Source organism: Peromyscus maniculatus, chromosome 2 (genome assembly GCF_049852395.1).
Source record: "Peromyscus maniculatus bairdii isolate BWxNUB_F1_BW_parent chromosome 2, HU_Pman_BW_mat_3.1, whole genome shotgun sequence".
NCBI lineage: Eukaryota > Metazoa > Chordata > Mammalia > Rodentia > Cricetidae > Peromyscus > Peromyscus maniculatus.
The window spans coordinates 30,304,551-30,327,371 of NC_134853.1; the positions used below are offsets into that span (position 1 = coordinate 30,304,551).

The following is a 22,821-nucleotide window of genomic DNA, read 5'->3' on the forward strand; positions in this document are numbered from 1 at the left end:
TCTGGAATTGGAGTTATTACAAGCAGCTGTGAACTGTTCTGGGTGTTGAGAAGTAAACCCAGGTCCTCTGCAAGTGCAGTAAGTGCTCTTAATTGCTGAACCATCTCTCCATTCTCCAACATTTTGTTGCTGTTATTTTGTTATTTGAGGTTTTTTTTTTTCTTCTTTTTTATTAGACTCAGGGTCACTACAGTCTTGGCTGTCCTGGAACTGCCTATGTAGTCAGGCTGAACTCACGGAGAGTTCTGCTTATGCCTCCCAGGAGCTGGGATTAAAGGCATGTGCCACCACCCAACTTCCCAGCTTCAGTCCCTAATTATTAATTAAAAAGTATTTATTTTTAAAAATGTTTTTAATTATACTTATGTATAATTATTAATTAAAAAGTATTTATTTTTAAAAATGTTTTTAATTATACTTATGTATTTGTTTATTGTATGTATATGTGTGTGCACATGTAAATGCATGAAGGTAGAGGTCAGAAGACAATTTGTCGAGGTTGGAACTCACAGCTATATCAAGCTCCCTTGCCTGTTGAATCATCTTGCCAGACCTGAAGATTCACTTTATTTATTTATTATGTATCTGTGTGAGCATATGTACATAGGTGTACACACCTGTGTATGAGCTCAGAGGCCAGAAGACGGTATTAGGTGTCCTCTCTGTCCCTCTCCACTTAAGCTTGTGAGTCCAGATCTTGTTGCTGATCTTAGAGCTTGTGCTTCTCCACTCTGTGGGAGTCGAGTAGGACTTGTGCTTCTCCACTCTGTCTCTGATCCCTTGGAGCTGGGTTCGACGGCCTTGTTGTGTGAGTACTGGAGTCCGAGTTCGGCTCTTTAGAATCCTCAGAGCAACTGTTAAACAGTTTCTCAGCTGTGTTTTGTTTTGTGATAAAGGCTGGCTGCTTAGCCCGGGCTGTCATCAAACTTGACATCTTACTACCTTGGCCTTCTAAGTATTAGGATTGCAGGCATATGCAACCTTGCCTGGCTTTAAATGTTTTATTGTATGGACTTGATGCATTGATTAGAGGCATAATGAACTTTCTACATTTTTATCTCTAACATCATTGCTAATCTCTAAAAAGTTTTCCTTATCGGACTGGAGCTGTAGCTCCATTGGTAGAATGCTTTTATAGCATGAACAAAAGCCCTCAGTTCATCCCCATCAACATATAAAACTGATTGTGCTAGCACAGGTCTATAGTTCCAGTGCTGAGATTACTGCAGGAGAAGGAGAAGTCCAAGGTCATTGTCAGCCACATGACAGATTGGAGGCCCCCTGCAATATATGGGATCCTGTCTCAAAAGAGAGAGAGTGAAGAAAGAAAACAATGAGCTCATTTTACAATTAAAAATAGAAGACCCCCAAAAAGCATTGTCACTGTATTTAAATTCTCAGTCTCGCTTCTGATGTCATAGGTATTTGGACTCCTGCCTTTTTTGAGGGTGCTTGTCAATATTTTCCCCTCTTAGGTGTCAGAATAATTTCTGAAACTTAGTAGAAGACAGATCCTGTCTCCTATAATAGGAACTTAATGCCCCAGGTTATTCTTAATTCTATATGCCCGAACTTATGAAAATGGTCTGCCCCTCTTTCTTTAGTGGGTTCTTATCTTGACTCTTGTCTTATACTACTTAACCAAATCAGTGATTAGTGATTGTGTTAGTTAGGGCTTCTATTGCTGTGAAGAGACACCGTGATCATGGCGACTCTTATAAAGGAAAACATTTAACTGGAGTGGCTTACAGTTCAGAGGTCTAATCCGTCACCATCGTGGTGGAGTGCAGGCAAACATGGTCCTGGTGCTGGAGACTGAGAGTCCGACATCATGACTTACAGGCAACAGGAAGTAGTCATCTCACTGGGTGTGGCTTAAGAATATATGAGACCTCAAAGCCTGCCTCCACAGTGACACACTTCCTCCAGAAGGCCACACCCACTCCAACAAATACCTTCCAATAGTGCCAGTCCATTTGTGGGCCATTTCTTTAAAACTGCCACAGTGTGTCCAGGTATTTGGAGCACTGGAGAGATGGCTCAGTGGTTAAGAGTACTGGATGCCCTTTCAGAGGATTCCCAGCACCTACATGGCCGCTCAAAAGTATCTGTAACTCCAGTTCCAGAGAATCCATCTGGCACCACCTCTGGTCTCTGCAGGCATCAGGCACGTACATGTTGCACAGATAGACGTCCAAGCTAAACATCCATACACATTTAAAAAAAAAAAAAAAAAAAAAAAAAGCTGGGCAGTGGTGGCGCACGCCTTTAATCCCAGCACTCAGGAAGGCAGAGGCTGGCGGATCTCTGAGTTCAAGGTGAGCCTGGTCTACAGAGTGAGTTCCAGGACAGTCGGGGCTCCACAGAGAAACCCTAAAACCAAACTCTAAAACTTCCGTTGTTTGTAAATCTCAAAATTTCAAACTGAGATCCATATTCAAATGAAAATTACTCAAATTCCTAGGTATGTTCAAGATCAATAAACGTAGAAAAAGCTTCAGAGTCTTTGAAGGGAAACATGGCTGCTTTTCTAAAGTAAGTACCTTTCTTTTTCTTTCTCTTTTTTTTTAAAAAAAAACTTGGAACTTAGTTTTATGAGAAAATTTTAGTTTTTAAATTTGTATGTGTGTGTGTGTCTGTCTGTCTCTCTGTATGAGCACATGCCAGGGTATGTGTGGATATAAGTGGACAGGCTAAAGGATTCTGTTCTTTCCTTGTATCACGTGTGCTCTGGGAACTAAGCTTGGCTTAGCAGCAGCAAGTGCTGTGACCCTGTGAGCTATATTGCCCTCCGTGCACCTGTCGCTGCCCTACCCTGCTCTTATTTTTTGAGATAGGTTCTACTGCGATATCCAGTTATTCCGAAACTCGTTATCCTGTGACTTCCAGTCCTGGCTGCTGGGATTAACTGTGTTGTGTGTGTGTGTGTGTGTGTGTGTGTGTGTGTGTGTGTGTGTGTGTGTGTGATACTGGAGATCAAACCCAAGACTTGCACATGCTGGGCAGTACTCTGCTGATGGACTAGACTCACAGCACTTATTTATTGGAGACTGGAGCTCACCATGTCACTCCACTCCAGTTGGCCCCAAACTCTCACTTCTTCTCTTTTGTTTCCCAAATGCTGAGATCGCAGGTGTGCACTGCCGTGCCCATCTGGTTACATAATTTACATAATTTATGAAATGGTGGCTTTTTAAAGTGGCTTATGAATAGTAATTGGTTGATAGGAATGTTTTTCCCAAACCAAAGTTTACACTCTGTTTTATAATGTTTCCTGCTGCTTTAGGAATGTTTGTCTGGGGTTGGAGGATCTGCAGTATGTCTTCATGATCTCTTCACATGAGCTTTCCATTACATTGTTGAGAGACGAGGAACGCAAGCTGCTTGTTGATCAGATGAGGAAGAGATCTCCTAGAGTAAACCTGTGCATTAAACCTGTGACTTCATTTTATGATATCCCAGGTTAGCCCTGTTCTCACAGCTCACATTTTGCCCCTTTCAAGTTAATACTAAGATATTCCTAAGTCTGTCTTGGTATTTCAGTAGGTATTTGTGTGAGTAATTAATAGAAACTCAATCTATCTGCTGTGGTCAGATTTATGTGTGAACAGTTCTTGGTTCTTAGCTGAGCCAGAGGCTGGTGGAGATTTGGGCATAGTTCATAAAAGGGTTTAGCTGGGGATAGACCCAGACAGACACTACTGCTAGTATGTTCTTGAGGGTAAAGTGTGGATGGAGCAGGGTTGGTAAGGGACCACAAGGAATTGTGATTGCCAACCAGTACGGCGGTGCTGTCACCTGCAGGCTAAGCATTTAACTGTGAGAATGTCATTTTTATCTTACTTGACTTTTCTCCCGTTTGTGATCTTATCAATATGTATACAAAATACAGTTCTATAGTTAGTAAGAAACATTAGCCTAAAGCCTAAATCCACACAGGTTGTGAGTCATTTACTTGGTTTATCAAAAGAAAATGTTTAGCTGTCTTCATCATTGGCTTTTAGCTGTCTGAATGTTCAGTATAAAAAATGATATTAACACATAAAACTGCCAGGTATGTGTTATTGAAGGCTGATAACTGAGCTGAAAAATTAGATTTTTCGCAGTCATTTGGTTGTTTTGTTTTTGTTTTGTTTCTGCGCTGCGAGGATGGGAATCTCCCTTCCTCTTTCTTTCCCCTTAAAAAGCATACATCTGGGATGATAGGACGGTCCTTGTCACCAAGCCTGTTGTCCCAGTTCAGTTCCCGGAACCTGTGTGGTAGCAGGAGAGAATTGTCTCCTGCAGCTTGTCTTTTGACCTCCACATACATTCCTTTTTTTTTTGAAAGACAAGATGAAATTTTACTAGAAACCACTTTACTAATTTAAAACATGTGATTAGTACAATTGGATAAGAGAATATGTATGAAGTTCTCAAGTATTATATATCAATAACATGAATATTAACAGTCTATATTAGAGAAGAGTATGGTGGGGTGGTGGGATTGGCCATCTTGGATGCCAGAAGATCAGGCATGGGACTGGCCATCTTTAATTTCAGAAGAGCAGAGGCAGATGTAGGCAGATCTCTATGAATCCCATATATCTCCATATTCACAGAAGGTTACAGAGAAGTTCAAATACAAATGTGGTCCTTCTCATATGAAAGTAAACCTGGATTTCAAGCATGGATAACTTCAATGGCTCTAGTATAAAGAGACTCTGTCTCATTGGAAATCTCATTGTCTGGACAAGGTGTGCAATCATAGCAGCAAACAGCCTTGCCCTTGGGAAATTTTCCTGAATCCAGGCCCACAGGTCTCACTGCACACAGACTGAGGAATCTTAGTTCAAGAGCTCTTTTGGCCTTGGAGCTAAAGACAGTTGTGTGCCTCCACCTGGGTACTGGAAATTGAATCAAAGTCCTCTGGAAGAGTAGTCAGTGCTCCTAATTAATTGATGAGCCATCTCTCCAGCCCCATCATCCAGTCCTTTAACTACAATTCTAAATGGTAGCTTTAGAACTGGAGACAGAATTTACTTTCTCCTTCCTTGGTGATTGGAACATTGATGTGGGTGTTTTCCTTTTAAGCATCAATTTACTTTTTTTTTTCCTGATGCAAGCACATAAGCGTCCTTTTATTCAGGTTCAGCCTGGGCCACTGCACAGCAGAGGGAAGGAAATGTGGCGGTGGCCATGAGCCCAGGTGTTGAGAGGTTTTTTTTTTTGAGGGGGTGGTGGTGGCTGGTTTTGTCTGTATTTATTTGTTTGTTAGTTTGTTTGTTTATTTATTTATTCTATTATCAGCTTGATACAGTACAAATTCTTATCCTAATAGTGAAATGTTTCACTGAGGCTTGCCCAGTGATTGAGTAAAACCAAAACTTATTATAAGCCACAGTCATCCTAGGGTCCCCCTGCTATGTAGCCTCCCTGGTTCTGGACCTCCACATATATTCTGTGGCATGTGGGCACACACACAAGATAAGTGTGAGAAATGGATTAAGAAACAAAAAACATACTTCTTTAGTATTTGCTAATGATGATATCTTCCATACAAACTTTTATTAATACTTGTTCAAAAGGGAGAATCTATTTATATCAATTATTTCCATATGGTCCACAAATTCTGAGTGCAAGTTAGTTACTTTGTTACGTTTTTACTGTGTATTTTTTTTTTAAGATTTATTTGTTATGTATACAGTGCTCTGCCTGCACGTGTCCCTACAGGCCAGAAGAGGGCACCAGATCTCATTACAGATGCTTGTGAGCCACCATGTGGCTGCTGGGACCTTGGGAAGAGCAGCCAGTGCTCTTAACCTTTGAGCCCTCTCTCCAAGCCCTTTTACTGTGTATTTTGAAAGATGCATTCACTTTACTAAGTGCATACAAGTTGTGGTAGGTTTTCTGTGTGGGAATAAAGGTAGTACGTAATTTGAGTTATGTAAAATAATTCCATTCTCAAAATGGTTTCTACCTTTTTAACTTAAGACACTTCACACATTCCATTTCTCTCAGTTGTATCATATTCAAAATTTTATATTTAGCTTTGAGTTTAATCATTAGTTGAAATGGAGCTCTCTTCCTTAGCTTCAGCAAGTGTCAACATTGGCCAGTTGGAACATCAGCTTATATTGTCAGTGGATCCCTGGCGGATTAGACAGATTTTAATTGAATTACATGGCATGACTTCAGAGCGACAATTTTGGACTGTGTCCAATAAGGTAAGAAACTCTGTTAACAACAGGTATGAATTTCTTTGTTTTATACTATATTCTAGGAGAAATGCTATTCTCTGACTTTTTTTTTTAATACTAAAAACGCCTTTAGTAGGTTGACTTTCTCTCTCTCTCTCTCTTTCTCTCTCTCTCTCTCTCTCTCTCTCTCTTATTATGTATACATTGTTCTGTCTATATGTATGCCTGCTGGCCAGAAGAGGGCGCCAGATCTCACTGCAGATGGTTGTGAGCCACCATGTGGTGCTGGGAATTCAACTCAGGTCCTCTGGAAGAGCAGCCAGTGCTCTTAACGGCTGAGCCGTGTCTCCAGCCCCAAGTAGACTTTCATATGACCACAATTGTACCTTTAACATTGATGGTGGAAAGAAAAAAGGAAAACACACAATACAAATTCAGGAACATGAACACAGTTTATATTTCATTTGCTGTCTGAGCACCTTCATGCATTTTAAACCCCTCTGTAAATATGGGTAAAATGTGTATTATATTATATTATACCTTTATGGGGTTCAAGGCTGCTGTTGTTGTCTTTTTTGTTTCTGGCTCTGAGAATTGAACCCAAGGCTTCACTCACTCTCTGCAAGTACTAGGCCACTGAGGTATACCTCCAGCCCTTGTATTTTTTTTTATTTTATTAATATTTTTTGTTCTTTGAGAGTTTCATGCATGTATACAGTGTGTTTTGATCATATTTACTCCCACTCATTTCCCAACTCTTCCCAGACCTCCACTCACAACCCCCTCCCAACTTCCTTTTTTTCTTTCTTCATCGCCTCTTGAACCCAACTCCTGTTGGCCCATCTATTTGTCAGTGGGTTTGGGGCAACGTACTGGAGCGTGGGCTGGAAGAAAACTCACTGCCCTAGCAGCCGTCACCTACCAGCGCTTCCTCCCCAACCATGCTGGAATTCTGACCTGTTTGATCTCCTGCTAAGTGTTCTTACTTCTGGCCAGATGTGGTGCTGCATGCCTTTACTGCCAGCACTCAGGAGGCAAACGCAGGTGGATTTCTTGAGTTCCAGGCTAGCCTGGTCTGCAAAGTGAGTTTCAGGACAGGCTTTTTCCAAGACACCTTTTCTTGAGGGGGTCAGGGGAGTGGTTTTGCTTTTTAATGTTATCTTGAAATCTACAGGTTCCACTTTGGAATCAACTTATTTGAAACTTTTTTAATAATACTTATTTCTTTAAAACTTTCATGCATGAAAATAACTTTTAAAGCAGTGTTTCAAGCTGGGAACACAAGTGTGTACCTCTGCTCCCATTATGCAAGAAGCTAGGGTAGCAGCATCCAGAGTTCAAGGCCAACTTGCATTACAGACTAGGACCCTGTCTCAAAAATGTAGTAAAAATAAAAATGCATAAAATACAGGTGGAATGGATTGTAGTTTATAGGGAAAAGGCAGTAACCATAGGAAAAACTTGCGATAATTGGGCAGTGCTTTTTGCCAGATTTGGTTGTAAGCCCCGCTGTAACAGCTGAGCCCCTCTCCAGCTCTCTGGCAGTGTTTTTAACTGCATCTTCTTGGTGACACTGTTTACGAAAAGCCTGAAATACATTGATATTTTATAAGGCTTAAATACACAAATGCAGTGACATGGAAATTGTTCTAAATATTAATTGAATTCTTCTGGTATTTATGGTATTTATTGGTGTTAATTTGTTTTTGTTGTTTTTCTTTTTTGAGACAGAGTTTCTCCGTGTAACAGCTCCAGCTGTCTTGGAACTAGCTTTGTAGACCAGACTGGCCTTGAACTCAGAGAGATCCACCTGCCTCTGCCTCTTGAGGTTAAGGGTGCAATATTTATCTCTTAAATGCATTCGAAGGTCATTGAGAGATTCTCACCTAGATTTGCTTTCCTCTGTGTGTGTGCTTATGTATTTTAATTATTTATTTTTTTATTTTTTTAGTGGGAAGTACCTTCTGTATATAGTGGTGTTATCTTAGGAATTAAGGACAATTTAACAAGAGATTTGGTGTACATTCTCATGGCCAAAGGTTTACACTGCAGTACTGTTAAGGTGAGTGAAAATGTGCAAGAAACATTTGTTCAAGCCCTCTTCAGAGGTCGGGGAGATGATCAGTGAATAAAGTGCTTGGTGCATGGCATGAAGACCTGAGTTCAGATGCCCAGAACTCACATACAGTCAGACATGGCAGCAGGAGCCTGTAATCCTTGCACGCCTAGGGTGAGGTGATGTGGACACAAAAGAAGCTCCAGAAGTCTAGGCCCAGTTAGCTTGGTGTATTCAATAAAACCGGCAAAGATCTTGTCTCACACAAGGTAGAAGGTGAACACCAACCTGAAGTTGGCCTCTTGACTTCCACATACATGACATTCGACGTGCACCACACACACAAACGGGCACACACCACATACTTCTCTATCAGAACAAAAATCCTATTTTAATAATTTCAGGAGAAAGGAATCAAAGCTGATTGTTTCCTGATCTGAAAAAGATTTTTATTTTTAATTATATGTTGGTGTGTGTCTGTATGTGGACATGCACATAATGTGTGCAGGTACCCTTGGGTGCCAGAGGCATCAGATCCCATTACTTCAGAGTTACAGGAGGTTTTGCACTATCAGACGTGAGTGCTTTGAACTGAACGTGGGTCCTCTGTGAGAACACATGTGCTCTTGCCTGCTGAGCTCTCTCTCCAGTCCTTATTTCCTGGTTTTAATGTACAAGATGGAATCCTAGAGCAGAGCACCATCAGCTCGAACGGTGTGATAAGTATAGATACCACACAAATACAAAACAGGAAAAGATAGCAAGTCTGGAAAGATGGCTCATCAGTTAAGAGCACTTGCTGCTTTTGTAGAGGACCTGGTTTGGTTTCCAGTACCCATGTGGAGGCTTACCAACATTCTAAATTCAGTTCCATGGGGTCTAATGCCCACTTTATGGACACACCCACTGCTCATACATACAAACAAAACACTCATGCACAAAATAAAAATAGTCTGTGACTGGTGGTGGTGATGCAACCCCTTGTTTTAATGATTTATTTTTACTTTATATGCATTGATGTTTTGCTTGATGTATGTCTGTGTGAGGGTGTTGGATCCCCTGGAACTAGAGTTACAGACTTGTGAGCTGCCATGTGAGTGCTAAGAATTGAACTCTGTATTGAAAAACCAAAAGAGAAAGGTTTTGTTTGTTTGTTTTTGTTTTGTTTTTATTTGTGCTTTGCTTGTATGTATGTCTGTGTGAGGGTGTTGGATCCTGGAATTACAGACAGTTGTGAGCTACCATGTGGCTGCTGGGAATTGAACCTGGGTCCCCTGGAAGAGTAGTCAGTGCTCTTAACCGCTCAGCCATCTCCAGCCCCAAAAGAGAAAGTCTTTAAGGAAAAGAGAAGCATTTGGGTATGATGGTACATGCCTTTACTTCTAGCATTTGGGAGAAAGAGACAGATCTTTGTGAGGTTGAAGCCATAGTGGTCTGCATAGGCAGTTCTGGACAGCCATGGCTGCATCTTGCAGTCCTGTCTAAGAAACAAAAAACAAAGTGACTAGCAGGACACTGCAGTGCTGCCCCTGACTCCAGGAAGGTAGCTGCGAAGACCTTTTACTGTGAGGGCTGCTACTTCATCGTAATTGGGGAGTCACCGTGTTGGGACGAGAAAGGGATTGAGAGAGTGTCAATGCTAGTTTGCAGTGGGATGAGTAGGACACATAGATGATTACATTTGTGTGATTTATTAGGTAGTTACACAGTCGATATGCAAAGAGTGTGGAATGTGAAACCTACTTCAGGGTCTATGGTCAAATTCTGATATCTTAGGTGGAGAAGGGTTCTTGTCATAAAATTTTATACTTGTGGAATATCGTTCTTTGTTACTGTATAATTTGTGTCCAGCTTGTTGAGTAGTGCATGCACTTATAGTTATTTATTGTAATAAATCAACAGTAAAGAAGAAGATAGTCTGGCCTCACTCTCCTAGCTTCAGTGGTAACATTTCAGTTGTACCCTTCTCTTTTTCCCAGTGCCTGTGAACACACACATTACGTTGGCCCCTGAGGACTGACTCAGGCTATCCTCTTGTTTCTTTTATAGGACTTTCCCCATGCAAAACAGCTGTTTGCAGCTTGTTTGGAGTTGGTAACAGAGTTCTCACCGAAACTCCGCCAGGTTATGCTGAATGAGATGTTACTTTTGGATATTCACACCCATGAAGCTGGAATGGGACAGTCAGGAGAGAGACCTCCTTCCGACCTTATTAGTAGGGTCCGAGGATATCTGGAAATGAGGCTTCCTGGTAAGAGGAGGGCATACGTCCACAGGCAAAATTCTATACTTCACTGGGTATAGTTTTTATAGTTTTATAATTGAGGTGTTGTTGGGTAGGGATCTGTTTACCTGGCTTTATCTCTATTGGAAAATTTCTATCCTGGAACAGTTTGGGTTTGGAGGTAACTTGAGAACATTGGTGACAGGGGAGAAACTTTTCTTCCCTTGAGTTTCCATACCAGCCATTCAAACAGGGTGACTTCAGATGACATGCAAACCATTGCACTGCTGTGGACTAGACATCTGAAATCAGAGGGACTCAGCCATGCCTGGCTAAACCTTTCTAGCTGTGCCTGGCGATCTTTGGCATGCTTGGCTCTAGCTGCATCCTCTAGCCTGCCCTTGTTTCCATGTGCCGCTTTCTCTTAGAAAGGTCCTCCCTAAATCACTTGACCTCAGTTGGACTGATTATATATGTAGAAATCTTACTTCCTAGTGTAGTCCCATTCAGAAGTTGCAGAGGCAGGGGGTAGGAGTAGAATGTTTTTTTGGACTTTTCAACACATTGTGGAAACTAGGTGTTATCATTTTACTTATTTTCTAACAATGTTGGCCCTCTGGCTTCAAGTGAAACTTTGCCTTGGCTCCCTGAGTGTTTGGGTCTACAAGTGTGTGCCACTCTTCTGGGCTTACACTTGGGCCTCTTGTGCTCAGTTTCCCGGTGTGAATTGTCAATCCAGGTCTAACATTGCAATTTTATGATATCCTGTTAGAAGCTTGGTTTGATGGCAAATGCCTTTAATCCCAGCACTCACTAGGCAAAAGTACTCACTCAGAGCTCTGTGAGTTCAAGGCCAGCTTGGTCTACACAGTGAGTTCCAGGACAGCCAGAGCTACATACTGAGACTCTGTTTCAAAACAAACAAAACAAAAAAGTATAGTCTGTTAAAGGGAATGGGGAAGAACTGAATATAGATAATGGGCAGGAGTTGGGAAAGGAGACGATACAAAGGTAATTGTTTTTCTACTTCTAATTCTGTCATGAATTTCTTTGGTTTTGATGGTAAGTATATAAAATATATTTGACACTGAAAATGTCACTCAGGGATTATAGGAATAGCACTCCCAGTGCCTGGTCTAACTATACAAGCTCACAGAGCTGTATAAACTCTGGTTCTTACTAATTTTGGAGTGTGGTTTTTTTAATTATTTTTGTTTTTAATATAAAAAGGTATGTATATATGCTTACAAGGATACAATGTCCTGAGCTGTCTTGGTTGAAGGCTGTTGTCTCACTACTGCAATAAAATGTACTCAAACTGACTGAAGGGTTCCAGGAACTCACTTGTGGCTACTCACTTCAGGAACAGGGGTTGAGAGTCCACTTCAGATATTAAATATCTTACTCTGAAAGTGATCGTATCATGGAAACTGACATGGTTTTTAGGTACAGTGGTTTCTTATCTCATAGGTTTGAAGTGTAGTTGCAGAAATTAATGTATACGTTTGATACTATAGACAATGAACTTGAATTGTGAGGAAAGATGTTAACTATGCCGAAGCAGTAGTAATGACTGGTGGCCCTCTGGGGGATATGCGTAAGTTTAATGATTGCGTTGTGATTTCCAAAGAGACTTGTAGTTTTCAATGACTACAAGTTTTCAGCAGTGCGTGTTGGTGTCTTCCAGCCCTAGCTCCCCAGTGCTCTTTGCTAGCATGATGTTTGCTCTGGGTGGTCATGGGGACTGCATCCGGGGCCTCACATGCCAGGCCAGCACTTGACTGCCAGGCTGTAGCTCCTACCCAGGCTTTACATTGGTGAACTAATCCGGAAGTCACATCCGCCAGTTTCTCTCTTTTCCCTCATGGTGGATGTCAGTAAACACATAATTTAGGTAAATTCTTACTTAACTGTTCAGCAGCTTGTCCTATAGCTTATGTTATTACTGCTGTTTAGAATGAGAAGAAAAAGTTGTATTGTTTCAAATGTTTCGAGAAAAATAAGGAAATGATTTTTTTCTTCCCATGGGTATAGTTCCTATTTTTGTCTAAGCCATAATTATGCACTTAGGTGTTTGACTATAGCATAGACTGAATCAGCACCACTGTAAGCGTCAGAGTTGGTAGGCATGCTTGCTCTGAGGGTCAGGATGTGGGAGAGATTTGTCTAGTGTGTGCACATGTGAAATGGGGTGCCCTTGCAGACTCAATGAGAGACACTATCTCAAAAAGGAAAAGAAAAGAAAAGAAAAGAAAAGAAAAGAAAAGAAAAGAAAAGAAAAGAAAGGGTGGAGAGGAGATGGAGAGATGACTCAGCAGACAGGAGCGCTGGTTGCTTTTCCAGAGCACCAGGGTTCAGTTCCAAGCACCCACACAGTGTCTTCCAGCCATGTATAACTGCACTTCCAGGAGAGCCAGTGGCCTGTGGCCGCAGGCACCAGGTTCATTTGTCTCTCCATGACATTGTCTTGGCATTGTGATTTAGGATGCATTATATTTTTATTCCTAAAATACATTAAAATCTTGTTACTGCTTTGAGCCACAAAAAGATCACAACATACTTTGGTGTATTTATTTCAAAGAAATAATGGTTAAAGCAAGCTCTGGTGATTTTTTTCCCCCCTCACTACTTTTGTATTTTGAGTATGTATCTGTCCGTTCACTTGTTCATGGGGAAGGTCTTTTGTCATTTGCAGTTGCTGTGGAGCTTAGGGTCACCTTGAACTTCTGACCCCCTTGCCTCCCCAACCTTTGTCTCCTCACTTGGCTATTCCAACTGTTTCTTACTTGTTCTTTAGATATTCCACTTCGTCAAGTTGTAGCTGAAGAGTGTGTTGCTTTCATGTTAAACTGGAGAGAAAATGAGTATCTTACTCTGCAAGTTCCTGCATTTTTACTTCAGAGTAATCCATATGTCAAGGTAATTAATATTTAATCTAAAATGATTATCAGTGTTAGTATTTTATATTGTTAGTATTCTCTGTATTATTGCACCCATTTCATTCATTTCTGATACTCTGAAATTTGTCTGATTTCTATAGTACCATGCCAGTTAAGGCAAGCACTTGTCAGTTTTAGTGAAGTACAGTTTTGGGCTGGGGAATGTAGCTTAGTTTCTAGAGATCCTGTAGTTTAGATGATAAACCCTGTAGTTTAGATACTGTAAGCCACTTGACTTTGTCCTCTTACTGCTTCCTAGTACCCTATAACGTGAACAACGTACAAACACAAGTTGTGAGATCCAGCAAACGTTTTGCTACATTCTTAAAGTAGCAGGAGATTTGTTACCATTTCTTCTTTGAGTGCTAAGGTCAGACTCTTAACTGGCAGAAAACATGGCTTCTATCCATTTTCCCTTTTGACCGGTTACCCAGTTTGTCTTGATTTGTTGTGTAGCCAAGGGTAACCTTAACTTTTGGCCTTCCTGCCTCTGCTTCCTAGGAGCTAGTTAGGCATGCATATGAGCTCATTTGAATTCAAACCTTTGAAAATCTATCGATTCTTTTGTTTTCTTCCTCTTTGACAGTTCATGAATGTATTGGTATATTTAAATTGCCTTTGGGGTTTCAGCTATTTGTTATCTCTATAGTAAATTTTCTGGACTATGAGTTCTAATATCCAAAGTAACTTGATTATGTCCAACATTCTCCCCATGACCTTTAACAATAAGCTCTCAGAACTGTTTTTCCATGATTATTAATGTTTCCATTTAGAATTAAGTTTGCTGCTCATAGTTAAGACAGTACAGTAGCTCCTCTCTTGACTTCTAGCAGTCTTTGGGGTCATGTACCATGAGAGACAGGCAGGCACATGGCTGTGTGGAAATGTTTTTGGCTTGTGATGTGTAAGGACACAGGAAGTTGTGTATAGATTGCATAAGTTATCTCTCTGCCTCCTGCAGTCCCTTGATATAGCCCAAAAGAAAGAAGAATGTGTGGTGATCTTAGTACAAGGTAATTAATCAAGTCACCTAGTGATTAGGTAGTTAGGCCTCACTCCATAATTGGCCCCTTTCTCGTTTGATAGTAAGGAAGAAGCAGAGGTATAAAGTGAGAATTATGTTTTGACAGTATGGTTTGCAGCAGTTTCTCCCAGTTTTGGTTGGGATATGTGTCTGTAAAAACATGGAAAGATTAGGATGTACTGTCTGTCTCTGAGGAGTAGGACATTGACTTTAGTGATGTTTATGTTCTTTGTTACACGTTTGCTTTGTTTTTGAGACAGTGTCTCTGTATGTGAATCTGGCTGCCCTGGAACTCATGAATTTTCTACCTCAGTTTTCTGCCATGTGCTGAGGGTATAGATGTGTATGCGGCTTCTGTCCCACAACCCCGCTCTGCTTTCTTTTTTGACTAGAAATTGTCTCTTAATAAAAGCATTCCTGAGAATATGACTTGGCTAGTGGGCTGAGGGTAAAGACCATGTTTTCTTTGAACACATTACATATTATATAATCAAAGGGAAGGGACAATCTTTGCCAGATGACTAATATTCCTTTTTGAAATAATGCAAAACTATCTCATCCGCTCTCTGGGCCAGAAAGGGAGACGTTGTGGTATAGTGGCACAGCACAGGGTTCACAGCACAAGGTTCACAGCACAGGTTGCTGTCACTCCAGGACAGTTGGTGAGGAGGGTCTTAGTGGCAGCAGTGCTGATCTTGTAGGAAAACAGCTCCCATTTGTCTGGGTGCTAAGAACCACTTTATTTTTATTTTTTTTAAGATTTATTTATTTATTTATTATGTATACAGCATGTATGCCTACAGGCCAGAAGAGGGCATCAGATCTGATTACAGATGGTTGTGAGCCACCATGTGGTGCTGGGAATTGAACTCAGGACCTCTGGAAGAGCAGCTAGTGCTTTTAACCACTGAGCCATCTCTCCAGCCCGAACCACTTTATTTTATGTGTAAGGGTGTTTTGCTTGCTGCATGTCTATGCACTTACATGTCTGGTGTCCTCTAAAGTCAGAAGAGTGCATTGGGTCTCTTGAAATTTGAGTTACAGGTGGTTGTGATCTGTTATGTGGGTGCTGAAATTGTAGTTGGATCCTCTAGAAGAGCAGCCAGTGCTCTTAAGGGCTAAAACATCTCTCTCCTGAGATTTTTTTTTTTTTTTTTTTTTTTTTTTTCCCCGAGACAGGGTTTCTCTGTGTAGCTTTGGAGCCTGTCCTGGAACTCACTCTGTAGCCCAGGCTGGCCTCGAACTCACAGAGATCCACCTGACTCTGCCTTCCGAGTGCTGGGATTAAAGGCGTGCGCCACCACCGCCCGGCTCTCTTGAAATTTTTTAATCTGACCTACAAGGCTTTTTTTTTTTTCCCCTTTTGGTTTTTTGAGACAGGGTTTCTCTGTGTAGTTTTGGTGCCTGTCCTGGATCTTGCTCTGTAGACTAGACTGGCCTGGAACTCGCGGAGATCCGCCTGCCTCTGCCTCCCGACTGCTGGGATTAAAGACGTGCGCCACCACCGCCCAGCCCTACTGGACCATCCTTTGGCCCTGAATTTGACTTAAACTTGTACTCTCTTTATTCCAGAGTTGGTCCTGCATCTTCGGGCCTTCATCAATTTTAATTAGACCAACCAACCACCTTCTGTAATCTTGGTAATTCTATCTTGACTGAGGCCGGTGCATTGCCTCAGCTTAAATATAAAAGGTGCTTTTCACCAGTTCTGACAACCTGAGTTTGATCCCCAGAACCCATAGGGTAGAAGGATAGTTCTCAGACATTTTATTGAATACTGAGCATAAATGTTTAAATGTTTGTCTAGGTTCCTGTCATTCCTCCAATGTGCCCTTATAATAAAATTGTCATGTGAATTAGATTTTCTTTTATATATTTTTGTTTTTGTTTTCACATTACAGCTTGGACAGCTTTTAGCAGCCACCTGCAAAGAACTTCCAGGCCCTAAAGAGAGCAGGCGGACTGCTAAAGACCTTTGGGAAGTGGTTGTTCAGATCTGCAGTGTGTCTAACCAGCACAAACGAGGAAATGATGGCCGAGTTAGTTTGATAAAGCAGAGGGAGTCCACACTAGGCATAATGTATCGGTACGTTTCTCTCCGTAATAGTTGTGCATTCAGATTTGTTTGCACTGCCTGTACTTTGTCAAGAACATCTTTATCCTAAAGGTAGATAATCTCAGGCTGTGATGTAGCTGAGTGGGGGAGTATTACCTAATGTTCACAAGACTGGGTTCATTTCTGCAAAACAAAACCCCAAGATGTATAATTAATACATATAATATATACATATATACAATAATGTATAATAATCTTTTTTTTCTTTTTTTTTTCTTTTTCTTTTTCTTTTTTTATTATATATTTTATTTTACAATACCATTCAGTTCTACATATCAGCCACGGGTTCCCCTATTCTCCCCCCTCCCACCCTCTCCCCTTACCCCCAGCTCACCCCCCATTCCCACCTCCTCCAGGGCAAAGCCTCCCCTGAGGACTGCGATCAACCTGGTAGACTCAGTCCAGGCAGGTCCAGTCCCCTCCTCCCAGACTGAGCCAAGTGTCCCTGCATAAGCCCCAGGTTTCAAACAGCCAGTTCATGCAATGAGTGTATAATAATCTTAAAACGCAAGATTTTAATAGTTCTGGAGATGGGTATAGTGGCCCATGCCTTTAATCCAAGCACTTGGGAGGCGGAGGCAGAGGCAGGTGGATCTCTGTGAGTTCAAGGCCGGTCTGACCTACAGTGCGAGTTCCAAGACAGCCAAAGCTACATAGTGAGACCCTGTCTCAAAAACCAAAAGAGGAAACAAAAAGAATTCTGGGCTGGTGAAATGGCTCACTGGGTAAAGGCATTTCCACCAAGTCTGATGTCTCAAGTTCAGTTCCACCTCTATGCTAGAGGAAGAGAACTCACACTTGCAGGCTGTCTCCTATTCTCCCCAGGCACACTATGCCCTGTGTGTGTGCCTGTGCGCGCGCACACACGAAATGAATTAATATATTTAAAAGAATTTGGAGGTGTTCCTCTCCACTCCTGGAAATAATATCGTTTTGTTGAAGAAGACTGTCTATCAGCAGTTTAATTATTTATTTGTTTGCTTTGCTTGGGGGTGGTTGCATGTGGGGAGTTCAGAGGACAACTGGACAAGTTGTTTCTTTCCAATTCAGGTCCGCAGGCTTGTCAGCAAATGCCTTTCTCCATCCGGCCATCTTGCCAGCCCCAGCGGTTTTATTTCATCTCTGTGAAATTAAAAATTCAAAATCAGTTATGTCTGTAGTTGGATCACATTGAGGAATTCATGTGATTAAAATAGAGAATAAATGTTATTGGATTATGACAATGGGTATAGTAAACTTCTTTTTGGTTTGAGACAGGGTTTCTCTGTGTAGCTCTGGCTGTCCTAGAACTCACTCTGTAGACCAGGCTGACCTTGAACTTACAGAGATCCATTTGTCTCTGCCTCCTGAGTGCTGGGATTAAAGACGTGCACCAGTATGCTTGGCTAAACATACTTTTCATAACTAAAAGAGGAGAGTAAATCATTATATCATTTACATTCTTTATCTTATTTTAATGTCTGATATTAAGTATATTTACCAATTTTTTTGTAGGAGTGAACTGCTTTCTTTTATCAAAAAATTACGGGTAAGTTTTTTTAAAAATGTAATTACTGAGTTTTTTTAAAATATAGCTTATTTATTTTATTTGCATTGGTGTTTTGCTGCATGTATGTCTCTGTGAGGATGTCAGATCTTGAGTTACAGACAGTTGTGAGCTGCCATGTGGGTGCTGAGACTTGAACCCAGGTCCTCTGGAAGAGCAGTCAGTGCTCTTAACCCCTGAGCCATCTTTCCAGCCCCTAATTACTGAGTTTTATAAGATTTCAAATGCTGGTTTAATCACTAACATGTTTGTCTGGAGTCAATTTTATTGAACATGGAATAATCTGAATCAAGAAATGAATTTTGCTTGCTGGTTTTAATAATATAGTAGTACCTTTTTTTTCCCTTAAACTTTATTTTTTATGTGCATTGGTGTGAAGGTGTCAGATCCCCTGAAACTGGAATTGCAGACAATTGTGAGCTGCTATGTGGGTGCTGGGAATTGAAACCAGGTCCTCTGGAAGAGCAGCCAGGGCTCTTAACTGTGGGACCTTTTTAAACTAAGTCTTAGGCTAGGTGTGGTGGCATATACTTATAATCCAAGCACTTGGGAAGCTGAGATGGGAGGATTTCAAATTTGAAGGCAGCCTGGGTTATATAAGGAGACCTTGTCTCAAAAAACCATACAAACATAAAGTCACCTATCACACATAAGTCTCCATTAACGTGTGTTTACTTAATGGTCATAACCTAGGTTTCATCTTTTAAGTATCACTTTAAATGAATACATAGTTCAATTTTGGGAGTAGCAGGAAGTCTTGGAAAGATATCAAAAGTCACATAAAGGGAGTGCTATGGGAGGGTGCATTCAGTGGTGGCTGAGGGTTTGCTTGCTCAGGGGTTTGGGTTCAATTTCCTAGCATTGCTCTCCCAGAAATGGGAAAGAAAAGAAAGATATACTGGTGATTATAAGCCAGGGATCTAAATGTGATGATTTTCATGTATAGTATGCACTGTGATTTTGCTGTGAGATTTTCTGTTTTCCCAAGTAGAGGCCAGATTCTCACCTGACAGAGTTCTCTCGTAAGAGAGTACGACTTGATGCCTCTGAGATTGGCAGGACACACAAGCACCAGCACACACACTTTTTAATGTTCTTCTTGTGTTTTCTTTCTCATAGGAACCACTGGTTTTGACTATTATTGTATCACTCTTTGTGAAGCTTCACAATGTTCGGGTCAGTATCTTGTAATTTCATTAAAAAATTATTTGAAATAAATTGTTAAAAATCATGCTGATTAAAAATAAAAAACACATTTTTCTTTCTAAAGGAGGACATTGTGAATGATATCACAGCTGAACACATTTCTATTTGGCCATCTTCCATTCCTAAGTAAGTAGTAGTATATACTTAGAATAAATTATGTATTTAGAAATCATCTTGTTTGGTATAGATACCCTGAAGTAATTAAAGGCCACAAGTAGGTTCGATTCTACAGACATCTTTGTGGTTTTCTGTTGCCGTTGTTACCGTCCTAACAATTATAAAAGGGATTTGCTTTATAATTTGCTGTAGATCTGTTCTACTCCTGTGGTTTTATGGGTCTCCCAGCCCTTTTTAGCAGTCATAGGACCAGTTCATCCATTCACCTGCCTTCCTTTACATGGGTTTCTTTTTGTAGTCTAGGCCGGTCTGGAACTTTCAGTCTTCCAGCTCAGTCTCCCTAGTTACTAGGGTTACAGAAGTAGCATCATGCCAGTATTATGGCCCAAAGTTTCTTTTTCAAATTTCTGCCATCCCTCCTAAGCTTAGTATGTGCTTGAAGGACAGGTTCCCAACGTTATATTTTCAATCTTAGTGACATCTTTGAAGAAGAAAAGGTTTAATAGGTAGAAAGATAATACAGTGAATTCCATCTCTCAGCGATTGGAAGCAGCAGTTCTGGTGGTGTGCTTCCTGGGCTAGAGCCTGGGACCTGGGAGGGTGGAGCTGATAAGTGAGGGGACTAAAGTCCATGCAATAGTCATGAGCACCAGACAGTTTGTCCTGGGAGGGATACGAAGAGTCAAAGTAAAGTGTCCAGTCACAAGGGCAAGCTGTCTGTGGCAGGCAAGTCGTAAGTGGCAAAAGCATGCTTTTCCATAAAGCCATATAAACAATGGCCTGTTGTAATGAATAATCCAAAAACATTTTCATGTTTGTGAAGAAACTGGGGTCACAGACTCTTGTCTTGGTTTCTTGGAATTTTCTTACACACACTCAGAATCAGAAATCTCCTCAAACGACTCCATGTCTCGACAGTGGTGCATGCCTATAACTGAGGCAGGGGGACCATCAAGCTTGAGGCCAACTTGGGCTACATAATGAGGTCCCCTGTCGCCCCCCCCCCCAAAAAAAAAAAAGAAAACAAGAGAGGGAGGGAGAGAGGAGAGCAGCTGTGTTCTGCACAGCAGCCTGGAAAGTCAGAGTGGCTCTGTGGCCTCTTTCCGCTGCTGGCCCCCAAAGGAGCAGTGCCTAACTGTCCACGTGCGCTGGCACCATGTGCATGTGCACCCCGGCACCCAGGCTGCAGACTGGACCGTGCATGTTTCTGATTTTATACACAATTTGCTATACGACACAGCATTCCAAGAGTCAGAAGTTTTGAATGGTCCGGGAACTGAACTCAGAACCAGTGCTAGGCAGGCATCCTGCAGCTGAGCTGCATTCCCTGCCTCTGGTTTTCTTTCTGACTGGTGGCTTCGGGGATTGAATTTATTACCTCTGTCACGTCTTTGGCTTAAGTTCAGACTGTCACAGTCGATTTCCAGTCTATGTTCTTATGAAGCAGACGGGGCTTATATCGGAGCCCTGAAGCATGTTCTTCGTGCACTAGGTATGTGACCGCAAGGAACTTGCTTTTATGCTAAATTCTTCATCTCTAAAATGGGTATAAAAATAGTATATACCCTTGACATGTGAGAGTTAATAAGTTAGTGAGGGCTTAATTGCTGTCTTTTATGATGCTAATACTTTAATGTAAATTGATTCTGAAAAAAATAAAAGGTTTGACCATATCTCACCTGACCAAGAGTCCTTATGGATTCCTAAGATGGCAATCCAAGAACAGTGTGGGGGGCACTGGATTAAGTGTTACTATTGAATACGGTTACACATAGACAGGACTCTCAGACCTGGTCACGTTTTATAGATTCAGTAAAACAACGTAAGCCAGTTTCGCTCCTTTCACACTGGTCACTTGCTAACAATACTGCAGTTTCTTCCTCATTGTACTGGGTGCAGTTGTGGGTCATGAGAAAGTCTAACCCCTTAGGCCAACAGAAGTGCTTTGTCCTGCTCCCTTGTAAATGGCCTTGACACATGAGCCTCATCAGCTTCTGAATCCGAGACCTGGGTTCCTCTCACTACGCTTTTGGTTTCTAGGAAAGAGGAGCAGTCGGCAGTTTTCTTGGGTGCTGGCCTGGCTTTACTCAGGCCAGAGCATTTGGACTTCTCCCTGCTGTTTTCTTGACTGTGTTGCCGCACTGAAATGGCGTATGTGCCACCCCTACCCTGCAACCTCATTAGGGCCAGTGAAACACTGGATCGGAGCACACTCTTGTGAGAGGTTTTGGGTAGATTTAAGGTCACGTAGCAGTATTTGTTAGTATTTGAGCCTTTGGTTTTTTGTGGCTTCTAGAAAACAGAATTTTGTTGTTGCTGTAAGTAATGCTAAACAGAGGTAAAGGTTGTATTATAATGTGGCTACTGAGATTTTGGCTGTGTCTTTTGTTTTTTTAATAAATGCATGTATAGAATTTGAAACAGACTTTGAAAATAGAGATTAATGTGTGATGTTTTCCCGCAGCCTCCAGTCTGTGGATTTTGAAGCTGTAGCAATCACAGTGAAAGAGCTAGTTCGATATACACTCACTATAAATCCGAACAACCATGCTTGGTTAATTATTCAAGCAGATATTTATTTTGGTAAGTGAGATATTTATTGCTTTATGTTTTATTTGTGTCAGGTCCTCTGGAAGAGCAATATGTACTCTTTCTTAACCATTGAACCATCTCTCTAGATCTGGTCATATGAGTGAGGCTTGTTTGTAAAATTCCTGCTTAACAGTTCTAGCCTGGGCCTGATGAGGTGCCATAGTAGGTAACGGTACTTGCCACCAAGCCTGATGTCCTGGTTTCAGTATCCAGGACCCCACCTGGTGGACATAGAGAACCAGCTCTGCAGAGCTGGCCTTTGACCTTCATATGTGCGAGGGTATGTACAAACACAAATAAATAAGTGATGTAAATAAATGTAAGAATTCTAATGGGGGGGAGGGCAGGGGAATCCATTATAAAATAAAAATATTAAAACAAAGTTCTAACTAAGTGCGGTTCCTCATCCTTGTAACCTCAGCACTTGGAGGACTGACATAGGGAGATTGGTACAAGTTCAAGATACATAGGAGGAATATCCAGGCCAACCAAGGCTACATGCTAAGACCCTGTCCCCAACTGGGGAGCATTTGTGTGTGTGTGCACATGCATGCACACAGGGTTACATAGGTAGTTCTAATCTGTATTCTTGGAAATTAATGTCTATAGGGGCCGTAAATAATTCTATGTCATAGGATTTCCAAGGTAGTATGGAATTTCCAAAATTCATCTTACTATACAGATAAAATTCCTGACTGGTATCATTTTTGGGATCAATGTTTTTAAAACATGAATTTCAAAATTTAAAGGTACAGAGATAATAAAATGAACTTTCATGTATCTTCTGGGGATGTCTTTCTGTATGCAGTGAATGTATTGCTC

At 41.3% G+C, this 22,821-nt stretch overlaps 1 protein-coding gene across 1 annotated transcript in view; it reads left to right on the forward strand.

Annotated features, from left to right (window-relative positions):
- Positions 1 to 22,821, forward strand: part of Ints8 (integrator complex subunit 8) — a 52,028-nt gene that overhangs the window by 19,648 nt on the left and 9,559 nt on the right. Inside the window, exons 11-21 of the mRNA XM_006974932.4 lie at positions 2,465 to 2,535; positions 3,287 to 3,462; positions 6,073 to 6,206; positions 8,131 to 8,241; positions 10,285 to 10,486; positions 13,257 to 13,378; positions 16,324 to 16,508; positions 18,033 to 18,066; positions 19,204 to 19,260; positions 19,355 to 19,416; positions 21,872 to 21,990. Of these exons, the coding sequence (XP_006974994.1) occupies positions 2,465 to 2,535; positions 3,287 to 3,462; positions 6,073 to 6,206; positions 8,131 to 8,241; positions 10,285 to 10,486; positions 13,257 to 13,378; positions 16,324 to 16,508; positions 18,033 to 18,066; positions 19,204 to 19,260; positions 19,355 to 19,416; positions 21,872 to 21,990 (1,273 nt within the window). The remainder of the gene's footprint in view (positions 1 to 2,464; positions 2,536 to 3,286; positions 3,463 to 6,072; positions 6,207 to 8,130; positions 8,242 to 10,284; positions 10,487 to 13,256; positions 13,379 to 16,323; positions 16,509 to 18,032; positions 18,067 to 19,203; positions 19,261 to 19,354; positions 19,417 to 21,871; positions 21,991 to 22,821) is intronic.